Source organism: Gavialis gangeticus, unplaced genomic scaffold (genome assembly GCF_001723915.1).
Source record: "Gavialis gangeticus isolate Ggan-Ray unplaced genomic scaffold, GavGan_comp1, whole genome shotgun sequence".
Classification (NCBI taxonomy): domain Eukaryota; kingdom Metazoa; phylum Chordata; order Crocodylia; family Gavialidae; genus Gavialis; species Gavialis gangeticus.
This window is the reverse complement of record NW_017729019.1, coordinates 14,104,015-14,118,873: the sequence shown is the minus strand read 5'-3', so window position 1 is coordinate 14,118,873 and position 14,859 is coordinate 14,104,015. Positions and strand designations below refer to the sequence as shown.

General features: G+C 51.2%; 1 protein-coding gene across 9 annotated transcripts in view; it reads left to right on the top strand.

The window, feature by feature from the left end:
- Positions 1-14,859, top strand: part of SCUBE3 (signal peptide, CUB domain and EGF like domain containing 3) — a 110,655-nt gene that overhangs the window by 64,030 nt on the left and 31,766 nt on the right. For 5 of the 9 annotated variants that reach the window (XM_019514147.1, XM_019514148.1, XM_019514146.1 and 2 more), the window contains exon 7: positions 9,843-9,890. The exons of the other annotated variants lie outside the window; for them this stretch is intronic. In XM_019514147.1, coding sequence (XP_019369692.1) covers positions 9,843-9,890 — 48 coding nt within the window. The remainder of the gene's footprint in view (positions 1-9,842; positions 9,891-14,859) is intronic. 9 annotated transcript variants of the gene reach the window in all.

Below are 14,859 nucleotides of genomic sequence, written 5' to 3'. Positions count from 1 at the left end.
GTACTAGCTTCTGGGATGGGGTGGAGTTTCCCTCCACGGGAAATCCAGACTAAAGAGTAACAGAGGGGTTTATAGATTATAATAGCCTATGCGTATGTGAGTGATTACTGTCCTGTACTGGACGGATTCAGAAGTGCTCAGCTATATGTCATAAGTGCTGTAATTGCTGGAAGCTAATTGAGAGCCACCTTCAGCGAAAAAAGGATCAGTAGAAAGTGGGTGCTGGAGCTGAGGCTGTTTGGGGTAATACAGCAAGTCTAGTTTTTTGTACATGGTTATGAAGGAGGCTAAATCTAGGTTGATTACATGATGGGATAGCACAACTGTATGCATTATTTAAAGCATAATTGTAGACAGCTGTGAGGGGTCCTCTGTTTCCAGGCTGTTGTACACATGCTTGCTTGTACTTGCACTCCCTCTACTCACACTCATGTACCCACACTTAGGAGCTTCCATTAAAGCAAGTGCCTTCTTCCACGCTGGGGAGGGTTCACTGGACAGAGAGTTTCAGTGCTTTGCATAACATCTGATGCTTTGCTCTAGGCTAGCTCTTATCTTCCCTTGTGTTTATTACCCCTGAACTCTGGAGAGGGATAGTGGGGGGTAAGACTTGGACATAACAGTCTGTTCCAAGCTGGATCTAGGCACCATGAGGCCTCAGCCCAAAAACAATTGTCTTGCAGAAATGAAAAGAAAATACAGCCCTCCTCTCCTCTAAATCATGTCTTTGCTGTGTGTGTTTTCAAATTATAAAACATCAAACAGAGATAGAAGTTTTACTGGTTTCATATGCTTGCGCAGCCTTGCAGCTGATTTGATTTAAAAAACATTGCGTTGGGGAAGTGATTAAGGCCACAAATTGCTGTAAACATTTTAGCTCTTACTGCAAAATAAAAAGGGAATTAAAAGCAATGGAGGGGTTGGAGTCCCCGTGGTGCATGCCCAGGGAATGTTCTGCTTTCCGAGTGATGGCCTCAGCCTCCCATGCAAATGGTGGAAAAGCCCCTCCAGTCCCGGTGCCCAGACCGTGGGCTTGTTGCCTGTCATGCACAAGTGATCTGAGTCCATGTGTGAATGCCCTAATAGTGGAGCTCCTGCTTTATCCCCAGGGAGACCATTCCCTGCCCCAGGTATCTTGCTGCCAAGATTTTCCTGGTATTCAGCCCAAGTTTCTCTGCTTTTTAATGGCATCATGCTATACCTGATTCTGCCCCTTTTCACCTCTCTAATGAATCCCATTCCCTTCTTGGTGTTTACTCGTATTAGTGGCCTTGATAGCCTGTCCCCCCTTAGACTTCAGAGAGGGGGACCAGGCTATTTCTCTTAACATCTCCATCTAATCAAGCTCCCTAACCCAGGTGGATGTGTGGTATTGAAAATGCTGTGTTCTTTTCCTGAACTCCCTGCAGTTCAGCAATTCTCTTTCTGGGACATGTGTTTTTGGAACTGAGTGTACTATGCCCCTTCCTCAGGCACCAGAGCCATGTAGCTCCTGACTGTAGAAGTCAACGGCAGAACTCCCATTGCCTCCAGTGGGAGCTCTGTTCAGAAGGGCTAGTACCTTCCTGCTTTTTTCCTTTGCAACCTCAAGCATTTTTGCTGTTGCCATATTGTACCATAAATGCCTGGCTGAGTTACTGCTCACTTTCACCTGTACATCTTTTTCAACCCTGCTGCTTCTCAGATCCCCTTAGAGATCGGTGCTTGACATTATTGCCCCAGAGATACCCTCTTACATTCCTCCAAGGTAAATCTCATTGGTTTTGCATTGTTTTTATCATGTTTCCAGTCCCTCTGGTTCCCTTTGTCTTTCTCATTCCTTCCGTGTGTTTTCAGCTCCTCCCGTCCTCGCCGAGCTATTGGTGTAAAAAAAAAAAATATAATGCTTAATTTTCATGAAGGTATTAAACAAGGGTTGGACTTGTCTCTGCCCCAAAGAGCTCAACTTACTCGTTTAGCTGAGTGGGTGCATGGTTGGGGTTTCAGGGTGGTACTGCAGTTATGAATAACAGTGATTCCTGGAGAGCTTCCTCATCCTCTTTATTACACTTTGTCCACGGTCCTTTTTAATGTCACACAACAGAGTCCGTGTCCTCATTTTGAGAGACGCTGTCCCAGTATGGTCCAAACAGGTATCTCCACATTCTAGTAACCTATGAGTTGCATTACTCTATCCATAAAAGTAATTGCCTAGCCAGACCTAGACTATACAAACCTTTGCTGCTTATTGCTCCAATATTCATTTATTTCCCAAAGCTTAACGTTTTTCCCTTTACTAACTTTTTTCTAGGAATAAAATGTAGACCAGCGGGGCAGTAATGACCAGTTCCACTCCTTACTTTTCTCTAAAGATGGGTACTATAGTTGCTTTTCTCAACTCTCAGAGCAACTCCTCGGTTTCCTGCCAAAAAAATAATAGCCAGTAGCACAGTAAATTTGGTTACAAATTCCCACAGGACTTTATCTTTCTCCCACCAAAGTCAGGAAGGTGCTTAGCTGTGGGTGTCACTGAGCATAGGACTTGAAGCCAAATTTACAGAGATTTAGGCAAGATGTAGAGATTTATAAAAGGACCTAAACAAGTTAGATGCCTAACTCCCAAAGGCTTTTATAGCAGTTGGCCATGAGATCTGCTTAAATACTCTTTTGTGAATCTGACCCTGGTCCTTAGGAACTGTAATGGCTCATTGAAATGTGTTCCATTTTTTTCAACATATTCCCCAATATTTTCCTGGCATTTCACTCTGGAAGGAGCAGTGTTCAGGTCAGGCAGGGCTCTGCTCCTTCTTGTTGGCCTCGCACTGCTTCCCTAACCAGGCAGTCTGCTTCTACATTTGCTCCGTAAACTCTAGCCCCTCAGCAAGCCTTTCCCTGTTTGATTCCCTGTGTCCCTTTTACCTTTCCGCTCGCCCAGTGCCACAGATGAAGTGACATGTGGTGAGGAAGAAATCTAACAGTATCCAAATCCAGCCATGCAGCTGGTGCCTCCCTCGGGACTGGTGCCCTAGCTCTGTGTCCTACGTCTCCCATCCTCTGCCTTCCTGCCTCAGAAGTGGGCATTACAGCCGTGGCACCTCTTCAGACTGGACCAGCTTCCTCATAGGACCTCGGTGTTATCGGTGAAGGCTTTCTCTGTCTCGCATTCGGAGGGAGCCGTATCCTGCCCTCCCTTACATGTGGCATTGCAGTTGAGCGCCCTTGGAAGGCGAGCTTTGGCCTGCTCCAGTTGACAGCACGTGAACGCGCCCGAGTCCCACCGTTGCGCCTGCCTCCATTGGAAACAGTGCAGAATTGTGCTGCCGTCGGTTAGCAGGCAGCCGATCACGCCTTCCCCGCGGGGATGCTCGGCCGACAGATTTATAGCCAGGCAGGAGGCTAAGGTACCTGCTTGGATATTTATAACTGCCCTTTTTTGTTTTACAGCCGGGTCTCAGCAAACAGCCTTCCCTGCTTCCCCCCTTCTCCCTCCCTAGTCCTACCCCCCTCCCATCTCCATTTCCTCTGAAATATTTCATCATTTCAAGGGGAATAAAGTTTCCAGCAAGGGGAACGCAAACCCACTCCCCAGGCCGCAGGCTTTGAAATTGAATGCGGTGCGTTTGAAGAGCTGCTCTGAGCAGGCCCCTAATCCAGGTCCCCTTCAGATCACACCACCCGGCAGGAAGCGCGACCGGCTCATTTGAATGACAGTTTCATTAGGCCGTGGCCGGTGTTTTTCATTTTTCCGCTTTTTATTGCTGCTTTTAAAAATGCAGATAATGAATAACATGCCTCCAAGCAGAGCAGGGCCAGCCCTAATGACTCCCACCATGTCTCCAGCAGCGGTGGGAGGGGAGGCCGATGACCTTATGTATTTATATTTATTCTTTAAAGCAGGCCTTTAAAAAAAATAAAATAAAATAAAATAAAAAGCCCTCTCAATTAAAGCTCTTTGCAGCACACGGTGTCAGGTCAGCCTCGCAGATGGCAGGATGGGCTTGCTCTGTCCACTGTCAAAGGAAGCAACAGGCCTGGAGTTCTGGCTTCAGCATCTGGACTTGGCGTCTTCCTTTTGTTCTGCTTGAAGAAAATGGGATTGAGGCGCGCTGTCATTAATGGAGCTGTCAGCTTTCCCACTAACTCGCTTCCCCAAGGTGCCTTCACATGCCGTCCAGAGACAGCAGTGCTGTCCTCGTGCCACGATATGCAACGGTCTCTGAGCCGCGGCAGCGCTGCCCTTGTGCCACGGTGTCCCACACCCCCTGTGACTTGGCAGCGCTGCCCCCATGCCCTAGTATAACGAGTTGTTGTTGTTTTTTTCTCCTCAGCTGTTTTTTCTCTGAGCTTTTAGCAAGCCATGGAGTCTGAGGGCATGGCTCTCCTCGGAGCAGCAGTCACCGTCCCCCAGACTGCCCCATCGCTGCCTTGGTGGCCCCAGAGGAGGAGCTGGTCTGTGTGGCCCTGTCAATCCATGTCTTCTCTATGAAGGCTCCCTGGGATGGGAATCTCTTCCTTCCTGCCTCATTAGTGTGCATTACAGCCGTGGCACCCTTTTCCGACTGGGTCAGCTTCCTCCTACGACCTCGGTGTTACTGTAGAAACTTTCTCCGTCTTGTGTTCAGAGGGAGCCACATCCTGCCCTGGCTTTTTTGCAAAGTGGGTATCTTTCCATTAAGAAATAGATTTTCATCACTGAACTCCTCTCACGAGGGGCACCTCACAGCCCTCCCTTGCTGCTTAGTTTAGGTTTTAAACTACTAGTTTGGAGGGGAACGACTCTGTGTGCCATTAGTGTTCCTTGACCTGTAGCTTCCCTTCTCTCTGCTCCCTTTTATACTGCTGGCTCTGGCTGTCAGACGCTTGTAGAGCCCGGAGGGACGAGTGACTGCGTTCTTGCTGTGCAAGGCTCTCTGTAGATGCAGGCGATGTGTGTGCGCCTGGGGTGCAGCAGTGTGCATCGGCAGCCTGGAAGCAAATTCGGCAGGGGAAACTGAATACAGTTCAGCCTTTACAGGCAGGTGGGTTCTGAGTGGCCCTGACTCGCATTTCACCGCTTGCAATCGGTCCTCTTCAAATGCTCGCAGAATCCTTTGTCGTGATGGAGCCCGGGTTGCTTCAAAGGATACTTCCACTGTAGGAACCGGCACCAAGGCTGATGAGGGGTTCCTAGCTGATGGACCCCCCTGGGCAGGGGGCCTGAGATTAGGAGTGGGGAGCATCTCCCCTGCCATCTTGAAGACAGACCTACTCGGCAGCTCTGGCTCTTGGTGTATTTTGTACTGATTAGGGCTGTGGGCTACAGCATGAGCCCTGCCTTGTGGGATTTGGAGGCTGGAGGACCCAAGGGAGGCTTCTCTTACAGAGTCATCTCAGAGAGGGAGAGGCAGGGGACCACTGACGTGGGGTGTTTTTGCTTTTTCTGAAGCTTGGCTACTGGGTGTGATGGACCAATGGATCAGATAGGATGTGAGTGGCTTGTGGCTTCCGCTGCCCCCGGTATCAATTCAGTATCTGGCAGACTATCTCTCTGAGGGCCGTATCCGGCCAGTGGATCAGGCACTGTGGTGTCGTGAGCTGGCCTTCCCAAGGGACCGGGGTGGAGCTGCAGCCGTGGCAGGCTTGGCTCACTTGTCGCTTGTGGAGAAGAGGAGTGAAAAGGGTGGGGGGGACTAAGAGCTGGCATGCTGGAAAAAGAAGAGCAACCTGGGGCTTGGTAAGGGGGACTGCGGGAAAAGGAGTTTGTGCTCTGTAATGAGGTGAGCGGCTTGGAGGGCTGGGAGCGAGGGACGAGGATTGCAAAAGAGGATGAGGAACCTTTAGCATAGGGGGGGTGGGAAGCAGCGAGTCTGAGTGTACAAGGTTTCCAGCAAATCCATAATGGGGAGTGGGTGTGGATTCGTCCTCAGCTGCCTTGTTGTGAGGGTGTGCTGTGTGGCTCCTGCTAACACGGGGAGGGTGTTGGGTTAGGTCCTAGGCGGGCTAGGAGCTGCGTGGGGGTGGACTGGTAGAGGACAGGTCTTCAAAGGGAGGGCTTAGCCCTTGAAGGAGTCCAGGGTGGGAGATCAGATTCGTTTCTGTTTGGCCTGGATGGAGCCGCAGCGGGGCTGGGGCAGTGCTTCCAGGTGTCTACAGTAGGCAGTCGGCTGCTGCCCGCTGCTCCATGTGCAGTCATGAGTAGGGACCTACCGAATTCATGGCAGAAGCGGGGTGCGCTATAGCTTTTTTAATCTGGCAGGTTCCCCTGTGCCCTTCCCCACCCCAGTTGATTGATGGAGGGTCCCTGCTGGCGGCTGGCTTCTGATCAGCAGGGAGGTGAAAATGGGGGTTTTAAATATAGTGCCGTTTTTGCCTCTCACCACTGGTTGGCCGAGGACGGCCCTGCTGTTTGCTGCTGGCTGGCGGGGAGGCAAAAATGGCACCGTGTTTAAAAACCACGGTTTTAGCTTCCCTGCTGATCAGGAGGGAGCGGCGGGGTCCTCTGCTAATCGGCAGCAAAGGTGGGAGGGGGCCGAGGGACAAGGTGCTTGTGGGAGAACGTGCACAATTAAAGGCGCCACCGTGCACCCTACTTCCACTGTGAATTTGGTAGGTCCCTCGTCGAGAGGAGGAGGAGGGGTCCCTGGTCATGTCTGCAGATGAAGGAGGTAAGCCTTGTGTCCGTGCCCTGGAGGAGTCTGGGTGCACCTGGCATGGAAACTTCTGGGAAACCGAGGCTGCGGTGGGCACTTCCAGGTGCTGGCACAGTTCTTCCATAGAGCGGGCACCCATAGCACGTGCTGCACAGAGCGAGCGGCTGATGTGGCCAAGAGTGGCTCGTTTCTCTCTTTCCCTTTTCACCTCCATCCTCTCTTGGGCCTGGTCCTCTCCCCTCTATGCAGTCTCGCCTGCCTCACGGGTTTGTTTCTCATTAAAGCCTTTGCTCAGACGCTTGTCTCCTCTCGGTCCCTGTGGGGTAATCGGTTCCACATGGGCCGTGCGTGTTCAGGCGAAGCGCTGCCCGGGAGCTTGCACTCTCTGGTTCTGCCAGGCTGCTCGTCCTTAGGTTGAAGCCATCTGCTTGGCATTTCGTCTGCGCGGGAGCGAGCCGTACATTTGGGTGGCCCCGGCATGGCCCGAGAGTAGAGAGCAGCTCCCCTGCCCGTTGCTCTGGTTGAGTTTTTTTTGCTAGGCAGGGATTTGGGGGAAGCAGGGCTGAGGTCTGGGCCAAGTTGATCTGAAAGGGCCCCAGCACTGATCCCTGTGAGGTCTCCTGGGCTGCTTGGGGTGGATGTCAGTGGGTGCAGCCATTTCAGCTTTCCTTCTCCAACCCAGCCTGCCCACCCCACAGCATGCAGCAGCATAGGACAGTGGCCTGCTCGGTCCTTGTTCCTTTCCCTTCCTAGCCCCGCTCCTGCTCCAGACCTCACCGCTGGCACTGCTTAGACGCAGCCCCTTGATACGTGGCTGTTACCCCATGTTGGCCCAGCCATCCTTGCGCCCGATGACTTCCAGGATTCCCCTATTTCAAGTCTTCCCTGTGTGAAAGCAGGGTGGAAAATGGATACAGGTTCTGCACAAAGGTCTCTGTTTCAATAGCCCCCGGTGTGGGCTGAACTGCAGCCCCTTTCTTCCAGGACCCCAGGTCCCCGCCATCCCCTGTGTTGGACTTCCATCTCCCAAGAACATCCTGACTCAGAGCTGCCTCTCCAGATCCTCTAGTACTGGGCCTCAGCCTGCCAAAAGCCACCCTACTTGTCACTGTGCCATATCCACTCCCAGTCGTTTCCTGGTCTCGACCTCGTTGTTGCCCTAGCATTCCCAGACCTATACCCCAAGTACCCTACATATGGTTTCAGCAGCCCTAGCACCCCCTGCTCTTGGCTGGAGCATCCCTGGAGCATGCTGTTTCATGCTTCCTCTCACCAGGGATTAGTATCTCTAGTGTTGCCTCTTTCATGTCCCCCCGTCCCCTCCAGGCTGAGATCCCTGTAGCCACCCCCCCCCAGGTTGAGCCTGTTCCTCCCCTGTCTTGTGCCCTTCCCAGTATGAGCCAGCCCTTGTCTTCCTGCTAGCTCCTGAAGCCTCTTCTGTAGTCGGCTCCTTCCTCACACCTCACTTAGCCTCCTATAATGTGTGCATCCCTCTCCAAACCACCTTATCACACAGGATGGCTTAGTAGAGCTCTATCATCCTTTTGTCTCCCTGGGGTCCTGCTCCAGGTCTCTCTCTGTTATGCTGGTGAGATCCGTTGCGAGGGAGGAGTCTGTTGTGGAGCTATTGGCAGCAAAACAGCTCCAAGATACAGAGCTGATGGTACAAGGGCCAGATTCCCATGGGGTAAGCCAATAAGGACTGGTTGCACATCAGCCTACAGGCATTTGGGAGACTGAATTAGTGTGCTGCATGTGCCAAGGGGCCAGGAGAAGGTATATGTGGGCAGGGGCTCTGATGTATGCCTTCTTACCCCCCTCCTCCCTCTGCTGTTTGCTTTTCCTGCCATACACTTTTGGCTCCATAGCACCTGACTGTTCCCCCCCATGCTGCTTTCACATGAACATTATACTCTGAGACGCTTCTAATTTACAGTGAAAGCAAGATCAGGCCTCTGGTGTACCAAGGCCATGCTATCTTCAGCTTTGCCCATACCAGGGAAGGAGCAGCAGGATAATTAAACGGACCTGAAATGGATCTAGTTACCTGCAGCCAATATAATGAAGGCCTGCTTAAATTGGTCTAACCCTTGCTGAAATGGGTCTAGTTTGAGAAATCACCTGGTTAAGCTAAAATGATTTAAGTGCATCTACACTAACAGGCTGCTCAAGTTGAATTGGATTTAAATCAAACCAGTGCAGTTTGTCCTGGACAGACGAGACCTTATTGCCTCATTCTTGTAGCTGCTCGTCTCATAGACTCCCACCAACATTTATACACCCTTATACACCCGACTGTGTCCCCTCTGATTTTGATCCTGCTTCCCACCGTGCCGAGCCAAGAACACCGAGTTCACTTGGGACAGTATCAAAGCGTTCACGTGGAATAAGGAGGCATTTTAAATCATAGACTAATAGGGCTGAAAGGGAATTCAAGAGGTCATCTAGTCCAGCCTCCTGCTCAAGGCAAGATCATTGCTGTTTAAACCATTCCAGTCAAGTGGTCATCTCATTTGTTCTTAAAAACTTCCTATAATGGAGATGACACCATTTTTCTTGGTAATCTATTTAGATACTTAACTACCATCACGGTGAGAAATATCCAACCTAAATTTCCCTTGCAGCCAGTTAAGACCATCGCTCCTCATCCTGTCCCCTGAAGCCAGAAAAGGAGAAGAATCTCTCACCTCTTCTCTAAAGAGTCGCGAGAGCCCTCCTTCGTTTGAAGGCTGTTATCAAATCCCCCTTAGTAATCTTTTCTCCAGACTAAATAGTCCCAGTTCTTCTAACCTTTCCCCGGAAGTCGTGTTTCAATAGACCTCTAATCATAAATACTAATCCACTAAATACTAATTCTCTTTATCACTCTCTCTTTCTCCACTTCCCTCCCCCTGCCAGCCTGGAGCTTGAGAGTCCTGCCAGCCTGAACTCTGTCTAGAGGCAAAGTGTGGGAGGAAGTGGAGACAGGGCGCGGCGGGGAAAAGTGACTGTCCCTGGCAGTCCGTTATGGGTTGGTCAGGACCGGGTGCCAGTGTGGCTTGACAAAGCAAGCTCAGGCCTTTGTGCCAGACCCATTGGGGTGGGTGAGGAGGAGGAAACCTGTGCAAAACCGAGAGGCAGAGAATGAGAAATCTTTGATTTTAAACCCCCCCCCAACAAAACAAAACAAGCAACAAGCACTGAGTTCCTTGCTGGACACTGTTTCTAAACCACCTTTTTTATAATGTTAAACAGGGGAGAGGCACCTCCAGCAACACGCTACCTCCCAGACGTTTTCTAATGGTAAATATTTTTTTCTCTCTCTCTATCTCTTCAAAGGCGTCTAACCTTAGACACAGCTCGTCTCGGGATAATAACCAGGCACGGGGGCTGAGCTACCCAACTAACTGCATGCCATGCTTTGCGCTCCGTAGCATGTGGCTGAAGGATCGTTAACCATGCGCCATCCCCCAGCAGTGCATACTAACCTCCCACCCCGACTACTGTAACTTCTGAACCCACTGCCGCAAGCTTGGCCTTGGATCAGCCCGGGAGCTGTCTCCACTGCTGGGGACAGAGAAGGAAAGAGGGCTCTCCCATGATGAACAGTACTTGCATGGGACGTGTGGCTCCAAAAAGCTCCTTGCTTTGCTTTTGCCTGTCGCCAGTCCTGTTGTCAGAGGACAAAACCAGCTTTCTGATCACGGAGCAACAGCTGTAGCTCCATTCGTTTCCATCTCGTGGAAGCTTTGCCTGCCTTGGCAACCAGAAGTCTTCTCTCTAGCTTCCCAATAGTGGACTAGACTGGAGTGCCAGTACCGTGATGGGTATTCAACCTCCCCTTTCCAGCATGCAATGTGGTCTGTCTCCAGCTGAAACCTGAATGTTGCATTCTGGGAACAGTTGCCTCTGGATCATACCTCTGTGTAGAAAGCAGGTACAGATAGGGTTGTAGAAAGTCCTGGATCCTGTTTTGATGGCTCCCTTATTTTAAACCTCAGTGCAGTCATGTCCCAGCCACTAAGGACATGGGAATTTCAAATGCGATTATGACTTAGCATTGTTCAGTTTGTAGGGCACGCAGCATGGAGTGGGTCGAGTGGGCACAGCTGCCAGCTCCTAGCATGGACAGGGTGGTAATGTGATTCCCTAGCTAACTGAGATGCTATGAACCCACAATATGGGGGCAGTGTCTCAGCCTAGAGAAGAAAGGGGTCAGCTTGTGCTAGACCCCCAAAGTCTCTAACCTTCATTGAGTGTCACTGTTACTCGTTGAGCTAAAGACCAGTGATAGCCAAGTCCAAGCATCACAGTTTCTCTTGCTTTCCCTTGCATTCCTGCTGTGCTCTGCTGCATATTCACCTGCGGTACTGAGAGCTTATCTTGAAAGAGCCATCCTTGAAGCTGCCTTACCCTCCACGCTGGGAACTGTAGCATTTGTGGGCAGCCAGTCTTAAAAATCAGCATTTTTCAGGGAGGGAATGCAAAGCTCCTTGAATCTCTCCTTGAGGTGGCATCTGCAGAGGGTGAGGGACCATCTTCATCCTCCACGGTCCCTGCAGGGTAAGGAGAGTTTAGATTTCCACCGGCCGGGGCCCACAATGTGTTTTTCCCCCTTGTCCCCTGCAACTGGCCCAGTGATGGATGCTGCCCTCTCCTCGTATAAATGGGGGATCCTATATCCAGGCAGAGTTTGATCCTGGTTCAGATATTTCCTGTGAGGCCCGAAGCTCCTGTCCAGCTCTGAATTGTTTTCTTCGCCGCGTAAATGTTACCACTTTTCTCTTCTGTTTGTGCTTCTGGTTTGAACTCTGAGGAATGCCTTGGCTATCCGTGATCCCTTAGAGATGCAGTCTCCCCACTGCTCCTGTGCGCAGCTCCCTGGGTCATCGAGACAGAACTGCACATCCTTCTCTTCCTCAGGCTCACCTTCCTGCCTGTCCTACTTCTCCCCCTACCGTTTGCCTCTGGGATAAGGTTTTTATTGGGGTGCGGTACTGAGCTGTTAGTAGCCGAACTGTCCCATTATTTGCCTGCAAATTTGTTTCCGGACTCCAAGGAGCTGCGAGGCTCAGGGTCAAGCAGACGGGTGTTCCCCTGGTGCCTTATGCGCTTGCTGTGACATGGATCATGCACTTGATGTTTTGTCGGCAGGGACTAACAGTCATGGCCCTCATCCTCAGTGAGCCAGCGAAGGCGGTCATAAAGTAAAGCCAGTCCCTGAATTCACCCTAAGGTTTTTCACCGACAAACCTGAGCCCTTTTGTGCAAAAAAAGTGCTCAGGCTTCGTCACCAGCCCTCACGTGTGCAGGCTCCCTGCCCATCTGCATTGCCAGCCAGGTTTGGCAGGTGCACAGGCCCAGACGCATTAGCAAATCCTGGGGGCACAAGTGGAGGTGGCTGCTTGACAGACTGGCCGAGTCCAACAGGCAAAGCAATAAGGAAAGGAATCCGTCCTGCTAACCGGTGCAGTGGCAGGTCCTGAGCTTGCTGTTGTGGCAGCTTCTCATTTGGCTTTGGCGGTTCTCGTGCTTCCGCATGGGTTTGTGCTTACAAGGCCTTGCATGTGACTGCATTGCCTTTCATCTCAAGATGCCTTACAAAGGTAGGGAAGCCCTTTGCGTCACAGATGGGCAGACTGAGGTCCGGGTTAGAGCCCTGAGACCCCAGACCCCCGTGAGCTCAGCGCCTCTGCAAATCAGGTGCCCCATCCCATATCCCTAGGGCCTTTAAAAGTCTGGCCCAGACTTCTAATGTTTTCCCCATGGTGATGTATTAGATAAGCAGGTGGACTGCAATTGTGGCATAATGGATGCAAGTACACGGACAGCCATCGTTAGGCTCTCCCGTCAGAGCGATGCAATGAGGATGGGGCATTCCCCCACTGCATTGCCTCCCCACCTCATCTGCACGCCTCTGCAGCACAGTCATCTACAGTCAAGGCAGGCCATGCCCTGTGCAAAGCCCTTCAGCACTGCTCTTGGAAGAGACAGATGGGTCTCTGTGGTGCGTGTGAGGGACTGTTCCTTTCTTGTAGAGCTCGCTGTCTTTTCCACAGTGCCTTCTGGCTTGGGAACCAAGACTGTGCCCAGCACACTACCCTAGTCTGGCAATAATGACTCCCATGTGATCATCTCTTTAGATTGCACGGATTCAAGTCCTCCCGCAGTCGCAGCATCTTAGCAAGAGGGTTGTACGTACGGTGGCAGCTGGCGGTTGCGATCCACAGGCTGATTAGTGAAGGGGCAGGGTTGGGTTCCTCTGCAGCTGTTGTCGAGGTGGTTACAGCTGGTCTGTCTCTGGCCATCTGCAGGCTCATCTGATCTGGCATTTCTATCCCAATCCCAATTACCGGTGGAGTTGGATTAGCACAGACTCCTAGGCTGGACAGGGCAAAAGCAGCAGTGAGAGACACTGGTGCCGCTCCCAGCTCAGTTAAGCCAGGGCCAACTGGACGAGTGCAAGTAGCATCTTTGCTGTCGTGCCCAGGCTTGCCGTGGTGCGGGTACATCCAGCAACTGAGCCAAAAATCAGGGCCTTGGCTACACGGTAAAGCTTTCCCAACAAAGCTTTTGCTGGCCTGCAGCAGCTGGCGCTGCCCTGAGGCTGGAGCCCATGCATGCCTGGCTGCCTTCTCCAGCGCCACGCAGCGTCCTTGCAGCAAGTGGTCCTGTCATCAGCAGGCACGCTGCGCTGTGGGTGGGGACCCAGGGTTTAGAGCCACCAACTATGTCACTGGAACATGTCCACTCGGTGGAGTGGGGAGAGCATGGTGTTCGGGGAGGTGGTTCGACTCAGGCGACAGAGAGGCTGGGTTTGGCTGGCTTGCGTCAAATTTGCGTGTGGATGCTTGCAGACCTGTGGCGACAGAAGGAAGCGTCTCTCGACAGAGCTTTGTAGTGTGGGCCAGGCCCTCATTTTTGTCATAATTATTCTATTCCTCCCCAGTCACTTGGCAGAGAATAGTTACTTCGCTCTCAGCTCTGGCAGTATTTTAGTTGTGGTTGGCTTAACTTTTGCACAGTGCCCAAATACATTGTGATGGACTCTCCAGGCATTAATTAAAACAGTCCAACTTACAAGGGGACAGGCATAAAAACTCCTCAGTTTCCATTTATTTAAGGCAGATGAGAAATCAAGAATGGCTGCATGGACTCTGTGACCATGGACCCCATCCTGCTATCGCACACCCTGGTACAAACCAGGTGCATCTCCCCTGAAGTCGGTGGAGTCATCCCTGTATAATCAGGCCCTGGTTTTCTCGTCCTTTGAATGTTCTCCTGCAAGGCTTTAAGCTTTTGACACTGTATGAGCTGAGTTTATAGGCAGCTTTAGAGATGTCTGTCTCTAGGAGAACATAGGCAGACACCAAACACCCTTTGTAAGGGAAGTGCACTGCTGTGCCAGAAAAGGCTGTCAGCCATGTCTTTTAAAGGGATGTGGCAGGGTTTTAAAAACCATGGCTTTCTATACACGTGCTCCGGGATGTATAACAAAATTTGACTTGGGTTGCCCCCTCATGTTGCTGGGCTGATTTCCTTTCCAAGAGTCTTTGATTTTAAACTGAAATCTTAGCATCATGCGCTTAAGGAAAGGTGTGACCCTCTTAAAGCGTTCCCTTCTGAACAAACCCATAACCTGAAAATGGGTTTAGAAACTCCTTCCAGATGAGACACGCAAACCCCTTGCAGGCATTAAAGGACTTGCGGCACTTTCAGAGTAGGGGCAGTTACCACACGCCCCGCTGCCTCAGAGTTTCATTTGGCTACAGCATTTCTCTTTGCTTCCCATCCTAAATTGTTTAACTTTGTTGTTGGGTGCTGTTAAACAGTTGCCACGTTCCACCCCAGAGGTGGCTGCATAATAGTAGCAGGTAAATAATCTACATTTACTGATCGCAGTGGTGCCTTGTAGTCTTTTTTTATCATATAAGTGTTAATTACTGCAGAAAGAAGCTTTTTGCTAAAGAACGGCTCTTGGGATCCCTTGCAGGCGGGGTACCAAGGGCGCGTGCTGGTACAGCAGAGTCACTTGGTGGTCTCCTCTTCTCCTTGCCCGGACACTTCTCAAGATCTCTGTAGAGGGAGTAGAGCTCTGTCCAGAAATAACAGAGGAGAGTGGGATGGAGGTGAAAGGGTAATGTCGGTGTTGGTATTTTCCTTGTTATTTTAACACATAAGGCCCTTTTGTATCTGTGGGTGAGTTGTGCTGATTGCAGCCTGCTCCAGCTGCTGTGTCATGGCCAGGAAGCGAGACAGCATCTTGGGGTGG